This window comes from Rhodotorula toruloides (assembly GCF_000320785.1).
Source record: "Rhodotorula toruloides NP11 unplaced genomic scaffold Scaffold29, whole genome shotgun sequence".
Classification (NCBI taxonomy): domain Eukaryota; kingdom Fungi; phylum Basidiomycota; class Microbotryomycetes; order Sporidiobolales; family Sporidiobolaceae; genus Rhodotorula; species Rhodotorula toruloides.
In genome coordinates this window covers 202,713-216,501 of record NW_015622989.1, presented here as the reverse complement: position 1 = coordinate 216,501, position 13,789 = coordinate 202,713, and the positions used below count along the sequence as shown (strand labels likewise).

Here is a 13,789-nt window from a genome sequence, read left to right as displayed (position 1 = left end):
GCCAACCCGCCTTATCGCCCCCTCCTCCCCCTCCAATCTCCCATCCTCTCACCCTCAATCAACCCCAAACTAACTCCTCCCATTCTCCGCCGCACAGCCAACCACATCCACATCCGCATCCAGCAGCGCAACGGCCGCAAGACGATCACGACCCTCCAGGGCGTGCCGACCGAGTATGACCTCAAGAAGTTGTTGAAGGCTTTCAAGAGTGCGTTCCTCAACGCTCGCGTCGCTCTCTACTCAAGGGCGTACTGATGTGTGGGTGTGGCGACAGAGGAGTTCGCCTGCAATGGCGCCATCATCGAAGACGAAGATCTCGGAAAGGGTTCGTCCTCCGCTTCATTGTCCGCTCTCTCCTGCGCAAGGAGGAAGCTGACTAGTAGTTTTTGGAGGCGTGCAGTCATCCAGCTCCAGGGCGACCAGCGCACCAAGATCCAGGAGATGTTGATCGAGGAGGGGATCGAGAAGGAGACGATCAAGTGCGTTCCTCGACGCTCGCCCACCTCACCTTCTCCTTCTCCTGCCTGCTTCCGCAATTGTGAGAAGATGATTGCTGACGGTAAGGCCGTGCACAGGATGCACGGTTTCTAAGCGACCTCGCTACGCATCCCATATCAATCGTCCCGCTTTCTCCCTCCTCCCCTTACTCTCCTTACTTTCGCCTTTCGACCCCTCCGCCCCTCTTACTCGTCAGCCTCTCCGTCTCTTCTCATCCACGCGTTCGCCCGCTCGTCCCCGCTTCGTTCCATACCCGGCTCGTCTTTCCCGGAACGGCGTGGTGGCGAGGATTTGGAAGGGCAGGTTCGCGGTGTAGGACAGACGGATGGCTTGACAGTAGGCGGTGGTGGGCTTTCTCCCTACTTCTCTCTCTCTCTCGCTCTCGCTCGGTTTTCGTCAACTCGCATTCTAGCTCTCTCTCTCTCTGTCTACTGCAAATCACAAAGCGTCCACAAGATCTCTCGCTCTATCTCTCTCCCTGCGAGTCATTCAAGAAACAGAAAAGCTACGATAGATTAATTCGTCCCCCTCCTCTCGCCGCTCTACTCAGCCCTCCCCTTCCCCTTCTCCTCCCTCGTCAGCGCCCTCTGCATCTCCCTCGTCCGCCCTCCAAGCATCTTCCTCGCCTGGCGATACGCCTTCATCCCCTCCCCGTCGCTCCCTTCCTCATCAGACGAGTCAGCCATCGCCGCGCGCAAACTCGCGCGGGTGGGCCAGTTCCCTGCGTCTCCCTGCGAATGAGAGTGAGAGGAGGAAGGGGAGGTCTGGAGCGAGGCGGCCAGCGAGCCTGGGACGGGGGAGGGGTCGCGTTGGATCAATATTCCCGGGCGGGGTGCGGACGTTGCGGAGCGGATTGACGAGGAAGGCGAGAGAGTGGAGGTGGGTTTCGGAGCCGAGGCATCCTCGGACGTCTCGGCTAGTCGGACGGATTTGCGCTTCGAGAGTTGCGGAGTCGAAGTCGAGGAGGTAGAGCGGTCGGGCGTCTCTCCAGCCGAAGGGGGACTCAACCCCCCATTGGTGCCGGCGACCGTCGACTGCGCGCCATACGTCCTCGAAGGCTGTACGGTCTCTGCCCCTTCCGCGCGGTCAACAACACTGAGCAGGCTCTCCTCGCCTTCGTGGACGTCTGCTCGTCCACGCGACGCGCGAGGCGCAGCGGCGGGAGGAGGAGGGTGCTGGACCCAGTTGGCGTCGCCGTGCAAGGCCGAGAGACGCTTCGACCGCTTTTCTTGCGCCGCGAGCGAGATGATCGGCTTGTTTGCCGGTGTCTGCGTCGAGGTTGGCTGCGTCGAGGCGGGAGTGACGGTCGCGCTCGAGACGGGCCGAGGCTGCTTGGTTGTGTGCTGATACGCGTTCGTGTCCTCGTCCGGGCGGGGGAGGTGCGCGTTCAGCGCCGAACTGCCCGAGACGGCATGCGGGAGGGTCGCAGCGAGCTGATCAGCCGTCGGGAGGGCCTTCTGCTGGCTGTGAACGCCGTTGGCCGTGACGCCATCGACGTTGGGAGGGACGACCGACTTCTTCTTCTTGCGCTTGATCGTGGTCGCCTGCGTCGAAGTCGTGTTGCTCCTCACCAACCCTTGCTGCTGCTGGGGCTGCTGGGGCTGCGGGATCGCACCGGCAGTCGGGATCCCCAGCGCCTCGGCGGAGAGGATGACCGTGTCGGGGTGGTGGTGCTTCGATCCGTGTGCGTGGGCTGCGGGCTGGGTAGGCGTGACCGAGCCGCTCGGTGCGGCAGCAGCAGGAACCTTCTTCGTCTTCTTCCGCTTGAGAGAACCCGTCTCGGCTGGTGCGGCGGGCGTGCCGCCTGACTGGCGCGGGGCGAACGCAGGCGAGGGGAAGTTGATTGGCGCGGGAGGGGGAGGGAGCGAGACGCCCGTCGCGAGGTCCGCGATTCCGTCCGTCGTCGGCGCCTTGGGGACCTGCAACGAAGCCGGCGGAGCGGTGCTCTTCCACCCGGACGAGGTGACGCCAATATCGCTCGCCGCCTTCTTGACCTTCTTCGTCCCGCCGGTGGTCGAGCTCGCCTTCTTCCTCCTCGGCGCCGTCTCGTGTCCCGGCACGCCCGCGACGCTCATAGGACGGACCGTGCTCGCGCTCGTGCCCTTGCGCTGGAGCTTCGGCCTCCCTGCGCTCGCGCTTGAGACAGGCATCGCAGGACTCGAAGGCCGACCGACGTCGCTGAGAGCCTTGATGCGCGCCTTGGGGTCGTTGACGTGCTTGGTCAAGTGGCGCGGGACGTCGTCGTCAGACGAGTCGGCGTCTGCTCCTGCGCGTCGACGAGCGGGGACACGACCGGCGTTCATGACCGAGCGCATGACGGCGTCGTTGCGTCCATCAGCCGCTCCTCCTCCTCCGCCAGCAGAATTCGCAAGCCTCGACCTCGCACCCGCATAGTCCGCCGATCCGCCCGTCTCAAAGTCGCGCACCGACATCGAGTCTCGGTCGCGGTTCTTGTTGCGGCGGAACAAGCTCGCCAGACCGCCGAGGAACGAGCCCTTCCTCTTCCTGCCCCCTCCGCCACCACGAATCGAGCTCGTATCGCTCGCCGCCCTGCGCCTCAACCGCGCAGGCTGCTCATACGCCGGCGAATCAAGCGGGTAATGACTACTGCGCTCGTTTCGCCTCAAGCCGCCGTACTGCTCGTCTTCTTCGTCGGAGGAAGACTCGTCCGGCCTTCGAAGGAGGTTCGGAGCTTTGGGGATCTCGAACGTCGGAAGGCCGGGCTGGCGTTCAGTGTAGACTTGGCTCGAGACGGGCGGAGGGGCGGATGGGACGGGCGGCATCATCACGGGTGGAGGGAGGGTCGACGTGACACGAGCGGGTGATTTGGCGCGCGGGACGGGCGAAGCTGGAAGCGGGACTTGGGCTGCCCTGCTCGGGCTCGTGGAGCGCGCGCGAGAGGAAGGGTCAATTTGGAGGTTGTGAGGGATCGGAGGGGCTTGTTGGAGGTTCAGGCTGGAGAGGGACGAGGAAGACGAGGCACGGGACATGGCTTGACTGGCTGACTGGCTGGGTGCGATCGAGTCCCCCGCGTCGGAACCGAGGTCGTACTCCCTCCTGAGCTGGACGTCGCCGTCCGGGTGCGCGGGCTCAAAGTTGTCGCTTTGGAGGGTCGAGAGGATGTCGACCGCCTCGACAGAGCAGTCGTCCATGACGTGCGAGAGGGCATTCATCGCTTGCATGCGGGCGTTGAGGGCCTCGCGGAACGAGCGCCGCTTGGCGTGAGCGAGGGCGAGCTCTTCCTCCTGCAAGAAGGCTGTGCGGCGGGCCCAACAGCTTCTACAATCAGCGACGCAGCTCCGACGGCGAGAACATCGAGAGAACGAGAACCTCGGGACGCACTCTCGCAAGCCTGCAACTCCCTCTGTGCATCCTCCAACTTGGCCTCATGTTCCCTCTCGCCCCCATCCTTCGGTCTCTTATTCCCAATCTTGATCAGTCGATTGACGAGGATCTCGCGGTCGCGGACGACTGTTCGGAGGGCTTGTTCGCGCGCTAGGACGTCTTTGAGTGAGGAGCGGTAGGTGGTGAGGGAGGTTAGGTAGAGGCGTTGGGAGTCGGTGATGGTTGAGAGGAGCTGGGAGATGCGGATCGCGGCGTCCTGTATGTTACAAGGCGGTCAACTCCAAGCTCACGACGCCCCTTGGAGAGCAACCAGCGGGAGCAAGCGAATGACCCTCGCGAAACGCACCATCAAGTCCCCCGTGCCCGTCGAGTCTGCGACACTCCACGCACTCAACGCCGCACTCGCCGACTGCGCCGCAAGCGTATACTGCTTGAACCTGCGCGCCCAAGCCAAGCCAACCCATCAGCATCCTCGATCTCGCGGGAGAAGAGGGGCGTGGTGGGAACGCACGCCTGAGCCGAGTCCTTCTCCGTCTTGAGCAAGTTTGAGAGGAGCCGGGTGTCGTGTAGAGAAGGCATCCTGGGCTGCGTGAGGGTGGGATCGAGGGGAATCGGCTAGTTTGGAGGGGGTGGGTGATGAGGAGGTGGGGACTCGTTCGAGACTGCGGTGAGGTTGCTGGTGGGTCGGGAGGTGGAGAGAGTGCTGGTCGGAGTGAGCAGGGTGCAGACTGGGCAACGCAGGGTGGAGGAGGGCGACGAGACGGGTCGAGTTGCTCTGCCTCGAAGGGGTCGGCACAGGGAGGACGAGCGAGTGGGCCGACGGAGCGAGACGGTCCAGCTGTGCGAGCGTGTAGCACTGTCTAGTCCTGCGCAGTAACAGCTCACGAAGCGTCGAAGGAGGAAAAGCGCGAGGAGGCTCCCTCAGAGGGACTCTCGCCAAATCGAATCGAATGACGACGGCCGACGACCCTCGTCTCACCATTTCACCACGAACTCCACCTCGACGACAACGGCCTCATGATCGCTCGCAAACATCCCTCCATCCCTCCCACACCCGTCCGTCTCGCCCTCGAGCGGCTCACCTCCTCGATGCTCGTACCCACGCACGTTGACCTCGGACGAGGGGGAGATGTACACCCGGTCGATGCGGCGGACTTTGCGCGGCTTCGGAGTGCGGGTTTTGAGTGTCGAGGGTGGGCGGATCCAGGGGTAGAGATGGCCGAACGTTGGAGGGGCGCGGAATGAGTCCGAGTCGCCTGCGCCTGCTCCGTCTTCGCGCTGGGAGCGAGCGCGTTTCTTGCTCTCCTTTGAGCGAGAGCTCGAGTGCGATCGCGCAGAGAAGAGGTCGAAAGCATCGACGAGAGCGAGCGAAGAGTCGGATGTGAGCGAGTCGAATTCCGCGCCGTTCGAGGCGTTGAAGTCGCCCAACAAAACGCAGACTGGCTTCGCTGCAACTTCTCGCATTGACGAGGAAGAGGTGGCGTCGGAGCTGGTGGATGAGGCGGAGCGCTGCGAGAGGAACGAGAGGCAGGTACGGAATTGGCGTGTGCGGAGGGAGGCGTTGAAGGGGAGGGAGGAGAAGTGCGAGGTGGCGAGTCGGAGCTGCGTGTGAATGTATGTCAGCGAATCATGGCCGAAGCTCCGAATGCCTTCGCCGCCTAGCAAGCAAGCGGGAGAGGCAGCGGTGAGACGACGGCGACTCACCACCTCCCTCCCCCCACTGAACACCCGCACGCCAACAGCCGCCTTCCCGCCCTCATCTCTCCCCCTCCCCAGCCTCCCCACTCTCACCTCACTTCCCCGTCCCAGCAACCCCTCCTTGACAAGCACGACACAGGCCTCCCTCGCTCCTTCCTTCCCTCGATTCGGACTCCCTCGACCACTGATGTGCCAGTACTTCTCAGGCGTCGAGACTGCGTACCCAGAGTCGCGGAAGGAAGGTTGGGCGAGGAGGAAGCGGTAGAACGGGGCGGAGACTTCCTCGAGTGCGATAAAGGCGCAGCCTGAGTCTGAGATGAGCGATGCGAGGGCTAGTGACTGGGCGCGAGTGTGAGTGGGAGAGGAGGAGAAGGTGTTGTAGGTCATGAATGAGAGGCGGGGGTGGGTGTGCGAGGATCGAGGGGGGAGGAGAGGAGCGTCGACGGGTAAAGCGCCCTCGTCGACCCTGATCCACTTTGCCTTGCCCTTGTCCCACCTTTGCAGCCACGACAGTGCCCACTCGTCCCTTCCTGGCTGACTACGAGCTGCCGAGCGAGGAGTAGGCGTTCGCACTGATGAAGATTGCGAGGGGGAGTGAGCGTGCGAGTGAGCGACTGGGCGAGTAGTCGGAGTCCATCTGGTGTGTTTCGCAGCGTGTTTGAGTGCGTTCGTAGCTTTTGGCATTCCTCCAGCGCGTGTGTGAGCATGGGAGAGAGCGAACTTCGTGTCCTCGTCGCGACGCGGTGGGAGGACCTGCCTCTGACCGCTCATCGCTCACCGACCAGCTCGAAGCAAGCGCAGGATGGCAGCTGTCAAACCAGACCCGGGCCAGGACAACGGCGGGGCGGAACAAAAGGTGCGTGCGCCCGTCCTCCAGCTCCTCGACTCGTGAAGGCGGACAGGCTGATCCTCGACAGCTGCTCCTCGCAGCCGGACGTGCAGAAGATCAAGATCACTGTGCGGTTTGGTGCAGACCGGGATGGTGCGCTCCGCTTTGCAACCCGGGTTGGACGAGGAACCTTCGAGTCGACTGATCCTTCGTCCTGGCCTTGCTCTTGCCCTTGCGCGCGCGCAGACCTGCAAATCAACGTTAAGCCCCATACGCCCTTCTCCAAGATCTACAGGGTGCGTTCGCACCCTTCCTCGCAAAGCTGAGGCGCTGACGAGGGTTTCGGTCTGCGGCACAGGCTGTTGCGGAACACCAGGGCAAGAGCGAGGACAGCTTCACATTGTCTTTCGAAGGGCACAGGATCGGGAAGACGGAGAGTGCGTCGAGATCGCTGCGGACGTCGCATATCGCGCCTGGTCACTGACATCGTCTTTGACACTCCTTGATTCGACCGTTCAGCCCCGGGTAGCGTGCGTTCTCGACTCGCCCCTGCACAGTCGGACTTTGCTAACCTCTCCGCTCTGCGATACAGCTCGACTTTGAAGAGGTGCGGCCCGATTCCATCCAGAGTTGCGGCGTCACTCTCGCTCGACTGTACTAACTCCGCTCCCTCGTTGTCTCGTCCGCATCTCCTCGACACGACAGGAAGAGGTTATCGACATGCACCTCGCGCAAGTCGGCGGCGGCGCCGTCGAGCCTTAATCTCCCGCACCGTCGCCCTCCTCTCGACTCCTCCTCCTCGCCCTTCTCCCTCCGCCTCTTTCGACTTTCTCCGCCCTCCCGGCGTCTCTTCGTCTTCTAGTCTCACTCAAGAGCAAGACGCCACGCTTCCTCTCGCCATCTGGGCACTCCACCCTCCTCGATATCCCTACTCCGCTTTGCTGTACTCGTAGTCACTTCACCTTCCTCGCAACGATAACTCGCAGGGCCTTTTCGCATCTCACTGGTCCGTTCGAGTCTGTCGAAACGTTCGCAAGCGAGAGTTGCCCGTCCTTCTTCTCCTCCTTCGCGCCTTCTCCTCCTTGCCGCTCACACCGCTCACACCGCTCCTCCGCTTCCGCTCAGATCTACGCACTCTATGCCTGCCCCCTCCAAGCGCCCTCGCAAACACTCTCCACCACCCAGCCCGCTCCTCCTCCCCTCACATCTCACCACCCTCCCCTCCGCCCCTCTCCGCCCCTCGTCCTCCTCCACAGCTTCGGGCGCACAAGTGCAGGCATGGGAAGCGACGCTTTTACCTTCCAGACTGCAGTGGGAAGTAGGAGTGGACGCGCCTGAGGTGGTTGTTTGGAAGGGACGGGTTTCACGAGGTGAGGCAGAGCAGGAGGCGGAGGAGGAGGAGGGGGAAGAGATAGAGGTCAGGACTGATCGGTATGTCCTTCTCTTGCATCACGGCGGGCGTGGGTTCCCGAGGTGTAGCGCGAGGAGACGGGTTTTTGTATCAAGGATCGCTTCTCTCAAACGGTTTGGACGAGGCATGATGAGCTCTGCTGGAAGGCTTCTCGGACGCACGGGAGAAAGGGGAGACTGATCTGCTATAAGGCGCTGGTTGCGAGGCCTGAGGGGAGGACGAGGTATCTCTCGAGCGACTCCTTCTCGTTCGTCCGACTGAATTGACATCTCCCTCTTTTTACTCCCTTAGCTACGACATCCTCCACCTCCTCCCCTCCACCCTCTCCCTCCCCTCTTCCTCCTCCTCCGCGCCCCCCGACCCCCGCGGATTCACCCACCTCCCGCCCTTACACGAAGACCTCTTCTTCCTCACACCCTCCGAGCGTGCGCTGGTCGCACACAAAGAACGACGGAGGAAGGTGGAGGAGGAGAGGGAGGAGAGGGTGCGGGAGGTGGAGAGGTTGGAGAGGGAGGAGAGCGAGAGGGTTAGGAGGGAGGGAGGGGAGGATGAGGAGGTGTGTCCATGCTCTCGCTCCTTCCTCGTGTTCTCTTCAAGTGTAGGCTAACGATGGACGAGCAGCCCGACGCAACCCAACTAGCCCTCATGACCCGCCTTCACTCGACCCTCTCGTCCTCTCCAAACCCCTCCCTACTCGAACTCCGTATCCTCGCAAACCACAGCAAAGACGAGCGGTTTGCGTTCCTCCGGGAGGGAGGACGTTGGAGGAGTGTTTGGGGGGAGATTAGGAGGGGCGAGAGGGGGGTTGATGGGAGGAGGAAGGAGGGGAGTGGGCAGGTGAAGGCGGATGAGGCGAAGAAGGAGGGACTGGCGGGGTTGGTGGGGTATGGAAGTGACAGTGAGGACGAGGAAGAGCAGGAGGAGGAGGCGGGTGGGCGAGCTGAGCCCGAAGCTGAAGCGGGTGCGGGTCAAGCTGTCGCAAACCTAGCCGACCTCGATTCGGCACCTGATCCACCCGCGTCAGCGAATACAGGCGACACCGTCGGCGACGCCGAACGGCGCGCGAAGCAGGCTCTCAAAGCGGAAAGGGCGCGCGAGTGGGCGCGGAAACGACGAGAAGCGCGCGATGCGGCGGAAGCAGCGAGCGAGTCGGCACCTGGATCGTAGCGAACGAGCGATGGCAATGCAGGAGTTGGCAACGACATATGTGGTGTATGTGTGGGTCGTGGTACAATGAGCTGCAGCGGGAGTCAGGTCAGCGAGACGCGGGAAGCGAGAAGACGAGCGAGAACGCACCGATAGATAGGAATGTTCCGACGAGCATGCGCTGTTGACGAGGGTTAAGGATACACTGGCTTGCAGACAAAGACCGCGTCTTTCCCGAAGACTTGCGTCCGGACGTGTTCGAGTCGAGGAAGGTCGACCTGCGGACCGTGCCCATCAGCTCAACCGGATCATGTGCAGTTAGGAGAGCGGACGCACTCCCTCCTTCGTGACGCTGACTCCCTCGTCTCCTACTAGTACAGGCGCGACAGTGACGATGACAAGGTCGACGAGGCCGGGTGTCGCGAGGAAGGAGGAGATGACCGAGGCTCCACCTTCGACCATGAGCGAGCGGCCGAGAAAAGGTGTTGCGGCAGGGTCGTGTATAAACTTGCGCAAGTCGATGCCGCGACCTGCAAAACGATGGCGTGAGAGCCGAAACAATGCATGAAAGAAAGCCGCTCACCAAAATCATTCGCGATGTAGACTTTCCCTCCAGCCTCTGATATTGCCTGGCTTTCCAACCCCTTTTCGCCGACCCTGAGACGCTTGCAGACGACCAGCGGAGCTTTACTGATGCCCTTGCGAGCATTCGACAGAAGTTTCGAGGTGAGCGGCATGCGCAAGGATGAGTCCAGCACGATCGGTAGTGGCTGGTCCTTAAGGGGTAGGAGATGAGGAATGCGGGCTGTAGGGAGGAGTCCGTCAGTCCTGCATCGAGGCTGTATGAAGCGAGAGCAACGAACCTGTCAGTTGCGGGTCGTCGTTGATGACTGTGCCCACTCCGACGAGGATCGAGTCGTGCAGCTGTCGTAGCCTGTCCGTGGGAGTCTCGAATCAGCCCACAGGCGATGACCTCGCACGAAGACAGCCGAGGAAGGGAGCGCACCGGTGTGTGAGGGTCATGCTCTCCTGCCCGCTCAGCAGGAGCTGCTTCCCGCCCTTTCCCGCGATCTTGCCATCCAACGACTGGGCATACGTGAGGGTTACGAAGGGTTTCTCGCCCGGTTGTCGGGGTCTGGCATGCGAGACGGGGACGAGGAGGTCGGCGGGGTAGATGTCGCGAACGAGAGCAAGGGCAGGGTCGGCACCCGCATTGGCCGGCTCTAGCAGCATCCCTGATCAACTCTGGCAGTCCCAGCGAGCCTCTCAGCGAGCAAGCGAGGTGGATGAGGTCAACCTTCTCCTCCCCGCTCCTTCTTCATCTCACACAAGCTCGTGTTTGCCACAGGTCGCTCTGACCGGGCTGAAACCGCTTATCTGACACTCGATCAACCCTATCTACCCTATCTGATCCCATCCACCGCGCCCCGATGGACTCGACGACCACCCTCACCACCCTCTCGCCCATCGACGGCAGCGAAGTTGTCAAGCGCCCGTACCCGACTTCGAACACCGAGCTCGATGCGGCAGTCGAGCGCTCGCATGCAGCGTACAAGTCCTGGCGCAAGCTCCCGCTCAAGGAGCGCATCCGCCTCGTCCACCTCGGCGTCGACCACCTCTCCTCCCGCGCACTCGAGCTGGGCCCCGAATTGACCGAGCAGATGGGACGGCCGAAGAAGTACACGGCAGCAGAGTTTGCGACGTTCAAGGACCGCGCGTCTTGGTTGCTTGGACAGGCGGAGAAGGCACTTGCGGATGAGATTGTCGACGACGGACGGCCAGAGGGGTTCAACAGGATCATCCGGAGGGCGCCCGTCGGCGTGTGCTTGCTCGTCGGTGCTTGGAACGTGGGTCGCTTGTCTACGGGCTTGTGACCACCTCGACTTGCTGACGAACGATGCCCTTCTCTTGACTCTGTACCCACAGTTCCCCTGTACGCGCCGCGTCTCGCCCAATTTCGCTTTTCGAGTTCGCGCTGACCCTTCTCGCTCGTAGACATGATCCAAGTCAACGCCCTCATCCCCGCGCTCGTTGCTGGTAACTCGGTCATCCTCAAGCCCTCGCTGCAAACTCCGCTCGTCGCTGAGCGCATCCAGGAGAGCTTCGAGGCAGCCGGTCTGCCCAAGGACCTCATCCAGGTGTGCCTCGGTGCGCTACCTGACTTTGACCGGTCGCTGACTTCCACCCGCCCGCAGACTCTCCACCTCACCCCTCCCCAGATGGACTACCTCGTCTCGCACCCTCTCATCCCCTTCATCTCCTTCACCGGCTCAGTCGCGAACGGCAAGCGGGTCGAGAAGACTGCGGCCCTGGCGGCGGAGAACGGCGCCGGGTTCAAGATGGTTGGACTCGAGTTGGGTGGGAAGGATGCGGCGTATGTCAGGGAAGGTGCGTTGACGGTGCTCGATTGCGCGCTTGATTCGATGTCAAACTATGCTGATGCGCTGCTGTTTCTGCTTGAATCACCGCACAGATTGCGACCCAGCCTACGCCGCTGAGAACGTTGTGGACGGCGGTTTGTTTCCTTCCTTCCTCCCGCTTTCGTTCACTTGCTGACATCGCTGCACGCGCAGCTATGTTCAACTCCGGCCAGAGCTGCTGCGCCGTTGAGCGAGTCTACGTGCACGAGTCGATCTACGACAAGTTTGTCGAGGAGGTTGTCAAGGTCGTCAAGGTGCGCGTCGAAGCCTTTCTCATTCGGCCTGAATGTTTACTTGATACTGCTGCTGATCAACAAGGGTTGACAACCGCACAGGGCTACAAGCTCGGCGACCCTCGACAGGACGACACTACTCTCGGACCGGTCATCTCGCTCCGCTCCGCCGCCACGATCCGCGAGCACGTCTCAGAAGCTGGTGCGGCGCTCGCTCGCACATCACTCCCATGTGTTCTCAGCTGAACTCGATCCGCTTTCCAGTCTCGAAAGGTGCCCGCGCCCTCATCCCCGAGTCGCACTTCCCCGAAGCAAAGGAAGGGACGACCTACGTCGCGCCGCAGGTTCTCGTCGACGTTGACCACTCGATGAAGGTCATGAGCGAGGAGACGTTCGGACCGGTTGTCGGGATCATGAAGGTGCATCTGGCTCGCCCACGTGCTTGCTGCGCTGAGCAGGTCTCCCCGTCGAGTCTCGACTGCGCTAGAGGAAGTGGGCGTAAACTGACGGCATATCGCACTCTCTTGCAGGTCAAGGACGACGCCGAAGCGCTCCGCCTGATCAACGACTCCCCCTTCGGCCTCACCTGCTCGATCTGGACCAAAGACCGGAGCGCCTACGACTCGCTCGTCGACGACATCGACGCCGGCACCGTCTACCTCAACCGCTGCGACTACCTCGACCCTGCGCTGCCTTGGACTGGGTTCAAGTACTCGGGGAGGGGGATCTCGTTGTCGAGGTACGGGTACGACGCGGTCACCAAGGCCAAGAGTCTGCACGTTCGCCTCTGAAGAATGGTAGACGAGGAGTGGAATGCAGTGCATGCCTTGCTACGGTGCTGGCCGTCGAGGAGAGAGCAGGCAGGATCGAAACCAATGACGGAACGAAGCTCCTGTCCTGCTGATCCTTGCAATTCGGCTGCGCTTCGTGCTTTCTTATCTGCGGTAGCGTCACAAAGAAAGGAACAGATTGCGTAGGTGGCAAGGACGAATGTGAGGCGGGGTTGAGGCGGAGGAGGACGGTCGGCTTTCTTGCTCTCTCGCTCCTCTGTCACACGCTCTATCGACTCGCTAGTTGCTCTCACCTTCACGCATCGACGCTATGGGTCTCTTTCGCTCCAACAACCGCGCCACGAACGAGAACCTCCCTCCCTCTGCTCCTCCTGCCTCACACACAACTGTCACGACCACTACCTCGACTCCTCACGGCGGCGGGCCCGGCTTGTTCGGCAAGCGCAAGAGCGTCTCGAGGACTACGTCGCCCGATGTCCAGCCGGTGAATGGGAACAGGCAGGGAGGATTGTTGGGGAAGAAGAGGGGGAGTGGGTCGTCGAGCGAAAGCGAGGGAGTGCTATCGGGACACAGGTTCTCCAAGTGGGTGCACGTCTCCTCTCACTTGCTGATGTCAACACACTGACAATGGGCTGTAGGCACGACACGCTCGCTGGCGCCCGCACGAAGCTTCAGGCCGCTCAACAGGCTGAATCCGCAGCTGATGCCGTGCGTCCTTCTGCTCCTCTCCTCCAATCTCTTACTGACATCTCTTCCCAGGCCCTCCTTCGCGCCCGTCAAGCCGTCAAGGAAGCTCGCGCCGAGATCATCGCGCTCGAAAGGGAGGCGGAGGCTGAAGCGAAGGCTGCGAGGGAGAAGCAGAGGATGGTGCGTTCCGCGTTTCCCCTCTCGACACGCAGTCACTAACGCCGACGACTTCGCAGGCCAAGAACTTCAGGCGCGAGGGAGACAAGCTTGGAAGGCATTCGTAGATGTTGACCTTCCCAGATTTGGTGCGTCGTTTCTCGCTGCTTGCCTGCCTGCTGCAGCAGCGTAAGTAAGCACCGAAGCTGAGACAAGAAAATGCGCGCTGCAGAATTCGGATCCACAATGCCCATCCGTACGACGTACGACCCTCATCGCGACCTTTCACGACCTTTAACGACTCCATTGCTTTCTCTGTAGACATACACTTTCCTTTACGACGCAAAGATCAGTGCACAGTCAACGACGGCCAAGGGACGGAGACAGACTCGACGATTTCAGACTGCAGAAGTCGCAGAGCCGTTCGCACTTCATTCCGCTTCCCCTGGACAAGCGTTGCTCGAGCACCGCCCCTCAAAGGAGAGTCGCTGATCACCAAGGCCTCGTCTGCGCAATGCGGTGAAAGATCACGAAATTCCAGTCTCTATCGGCGTACAACATCCCAAGTCTACCTC

At 61.8% G+C, this 13,789-nt stretch overlaps 8 protein-coding genes across 8 annotated transcripts in view; 5 read left to right on the top strand and 3 right to left on the bottom strand.

Annotated features, from left to right (window-relative positions):
* RHTO_04549 (translation initiation factor eIF-1) overlaps positions 1–591 on the top strand; it is a gene marked incomplete at both ends in the record, with an annotated part of 1,187 nt that extends 596 nt beyond the window's left edge. Inside the window, 4 exons of the mRNA XM_016418215.1 lie at positions 98–208; positions 275–325; positions 401–479; positions 576–591. Coding sequence (XP_016270476.1) covers positions 98–208; positions 275–325; positions 401–479; positions 576–591 — 257 coding nt within the window. The remainder of the gene's footprint in view (positions 1–97; positions 209–274; positions 326–400; positions 480–575) is intronic.
* A 449-nt stretch (positions 592–1,040) lies between these two features.
* Positions 1,041–4,422, bottom strand: RHTO_04548 (uncharacterized protein; the record flags this gene model as incomplete). The annotated part of the gene is made up of 4 exons (XM_016418214.1): positions 1,041–3,754; positions 3,841–4,099; positions 4,190–4,280; positions 4,355–4,422. The coding sequence occupies 4 exons, from the start codon at positions 4,420–4,422 to the stop codon at positions 1,041–1,043; spliced, it is 3,132 nt and encodes a 1,043-aa protein (XP_016270475.1).
* Positions 4,423–4,818: 396 nt separating this feature from the next.
* RHTO_04547 (Endonuclease/exonuclease/phosphatase domain-containing protein) lies at positions 4,819–6,225 on the bottom strand (the record flags this gene model as incomplete). Its single annotated transcript, XM_016418213.1, has 2 exons — positions 4,819–5,445; positions 5,548–6,225. 2 exons carry the CDS (start codon positions 6,223–6,225, stop codon positions 4,819–4,821), a joined length of 1,305 nt encoding a protein of 434 aa, XP_016270474.1.
* A 118-nt stretch (positions 6,226–6,343) lies between these two features.
* RHTO_04546 (small ubiquitin-related modifier 3 precursor) lies at positions 6,344–7,132 on the top strand (the record flags this gene model as incomplete). Its single annotated transcript, XM_016418212.1, has 7 exons — positions 6,344–6,397; positions 6,472–6,523; positions 6,617–6,666; positions 6,729–6,807; positions 6,890–6,900; positions 6,963–6,977; positions 7,076–7,132. 7 exons carry the CDS (start codon positions 6,344–6,346, stop codon positions 7,130–7,132), a joined length of 318 nt encoding a protein of 105 aa, XP_016270473.1.
* A 376-nt stretch (positions 7,133–7,508) lies between these two features.
* On the top strand, positions 7,509–8,948 carry RHTO_04545 (uncharacterized protein; the record flags this gene model as incomplete). Its single annotated transcript, XM_016418211.1, has 3 exons — positions 7,509–7,801; positions 8,073–8,337; positions 8,403–8,948. The coding sequence occupies 3 exons, from the start codon at positions 7,509–7,511 to the stop codon at positions 8,946–8,948; spliced, it is 1,104 nt and encodes a 367-aa protein (XP_016270472.1).
* Positions 8,949–9,121: 173 nt separating this feature from the next.
* RHTO_04544 (2,5-diamino-6-(ribosylamino)-4(3H)-pyrimidinone 5'-phosphate reductase) lies at positions 9,122–10,160 on the bottom strand (the record flags this gene model as incomplete). Its single annotated transcript, XM_016418210.1, has 5 exons — positions 9,122–9,205; positions 9,264–9,457; positions 9,511–9,732; positions 9,791–9,861; positions 9,934–10,160. 5 exons carry the CDS (start codon positions 10,158–10,160, stop codon positions 9,122–9,124), a joined length of 798 nt encoding a protein of 265 aa, XP_016270471.1.
* Positions 10,161–10,357: 197 nt separating this feature from the next.
* On the top strand, positions 10,358–12,371 carry RHTO_04543 (aldehyde dehydrogenase; the record flags this gene model as incomplete). Its single annotated transcript, XM_016418209.1, has 9 exons — positions 10,358–10,774; positions 10,854–10,860; positions 10,923–11,065; positions 11,123–11,315; positions 11,401–11,442; positions 11,501–11,601; positions 11,683–11,782; positions 11,845–11,999; positions 12,111–12,371. 9 exons carry the CDS (start codon positions 10,358–10,360, stop codon positions 12,369–12,371), a joined length of 1,419 nt encoding a protein of 472 aa, XP_016270470.1.
* A 310-nt stretch (positions 12,372–12,681) lies between these two features.
* Positions 12,682–13,342, top strand: RHTO_04542 (uncharacterized protein; the record flags this gene model as incomplete). The annotated part of the gene is made up of 4 exons (XM_016418208.1): positions 12,682–12,953; positions 13,010–13,079; positions 13,131–13,238; positions 13,295–13,342. 4 exons carry the CDS (start codon positions 12,682–12,684, stop codon positions 13,340–13,342), a joined length of 498 nt encoding a protein of 165 aa, XP_016270469.1.
* Positions 13,343–13,789: the final 447 nt, after the last annotated feature.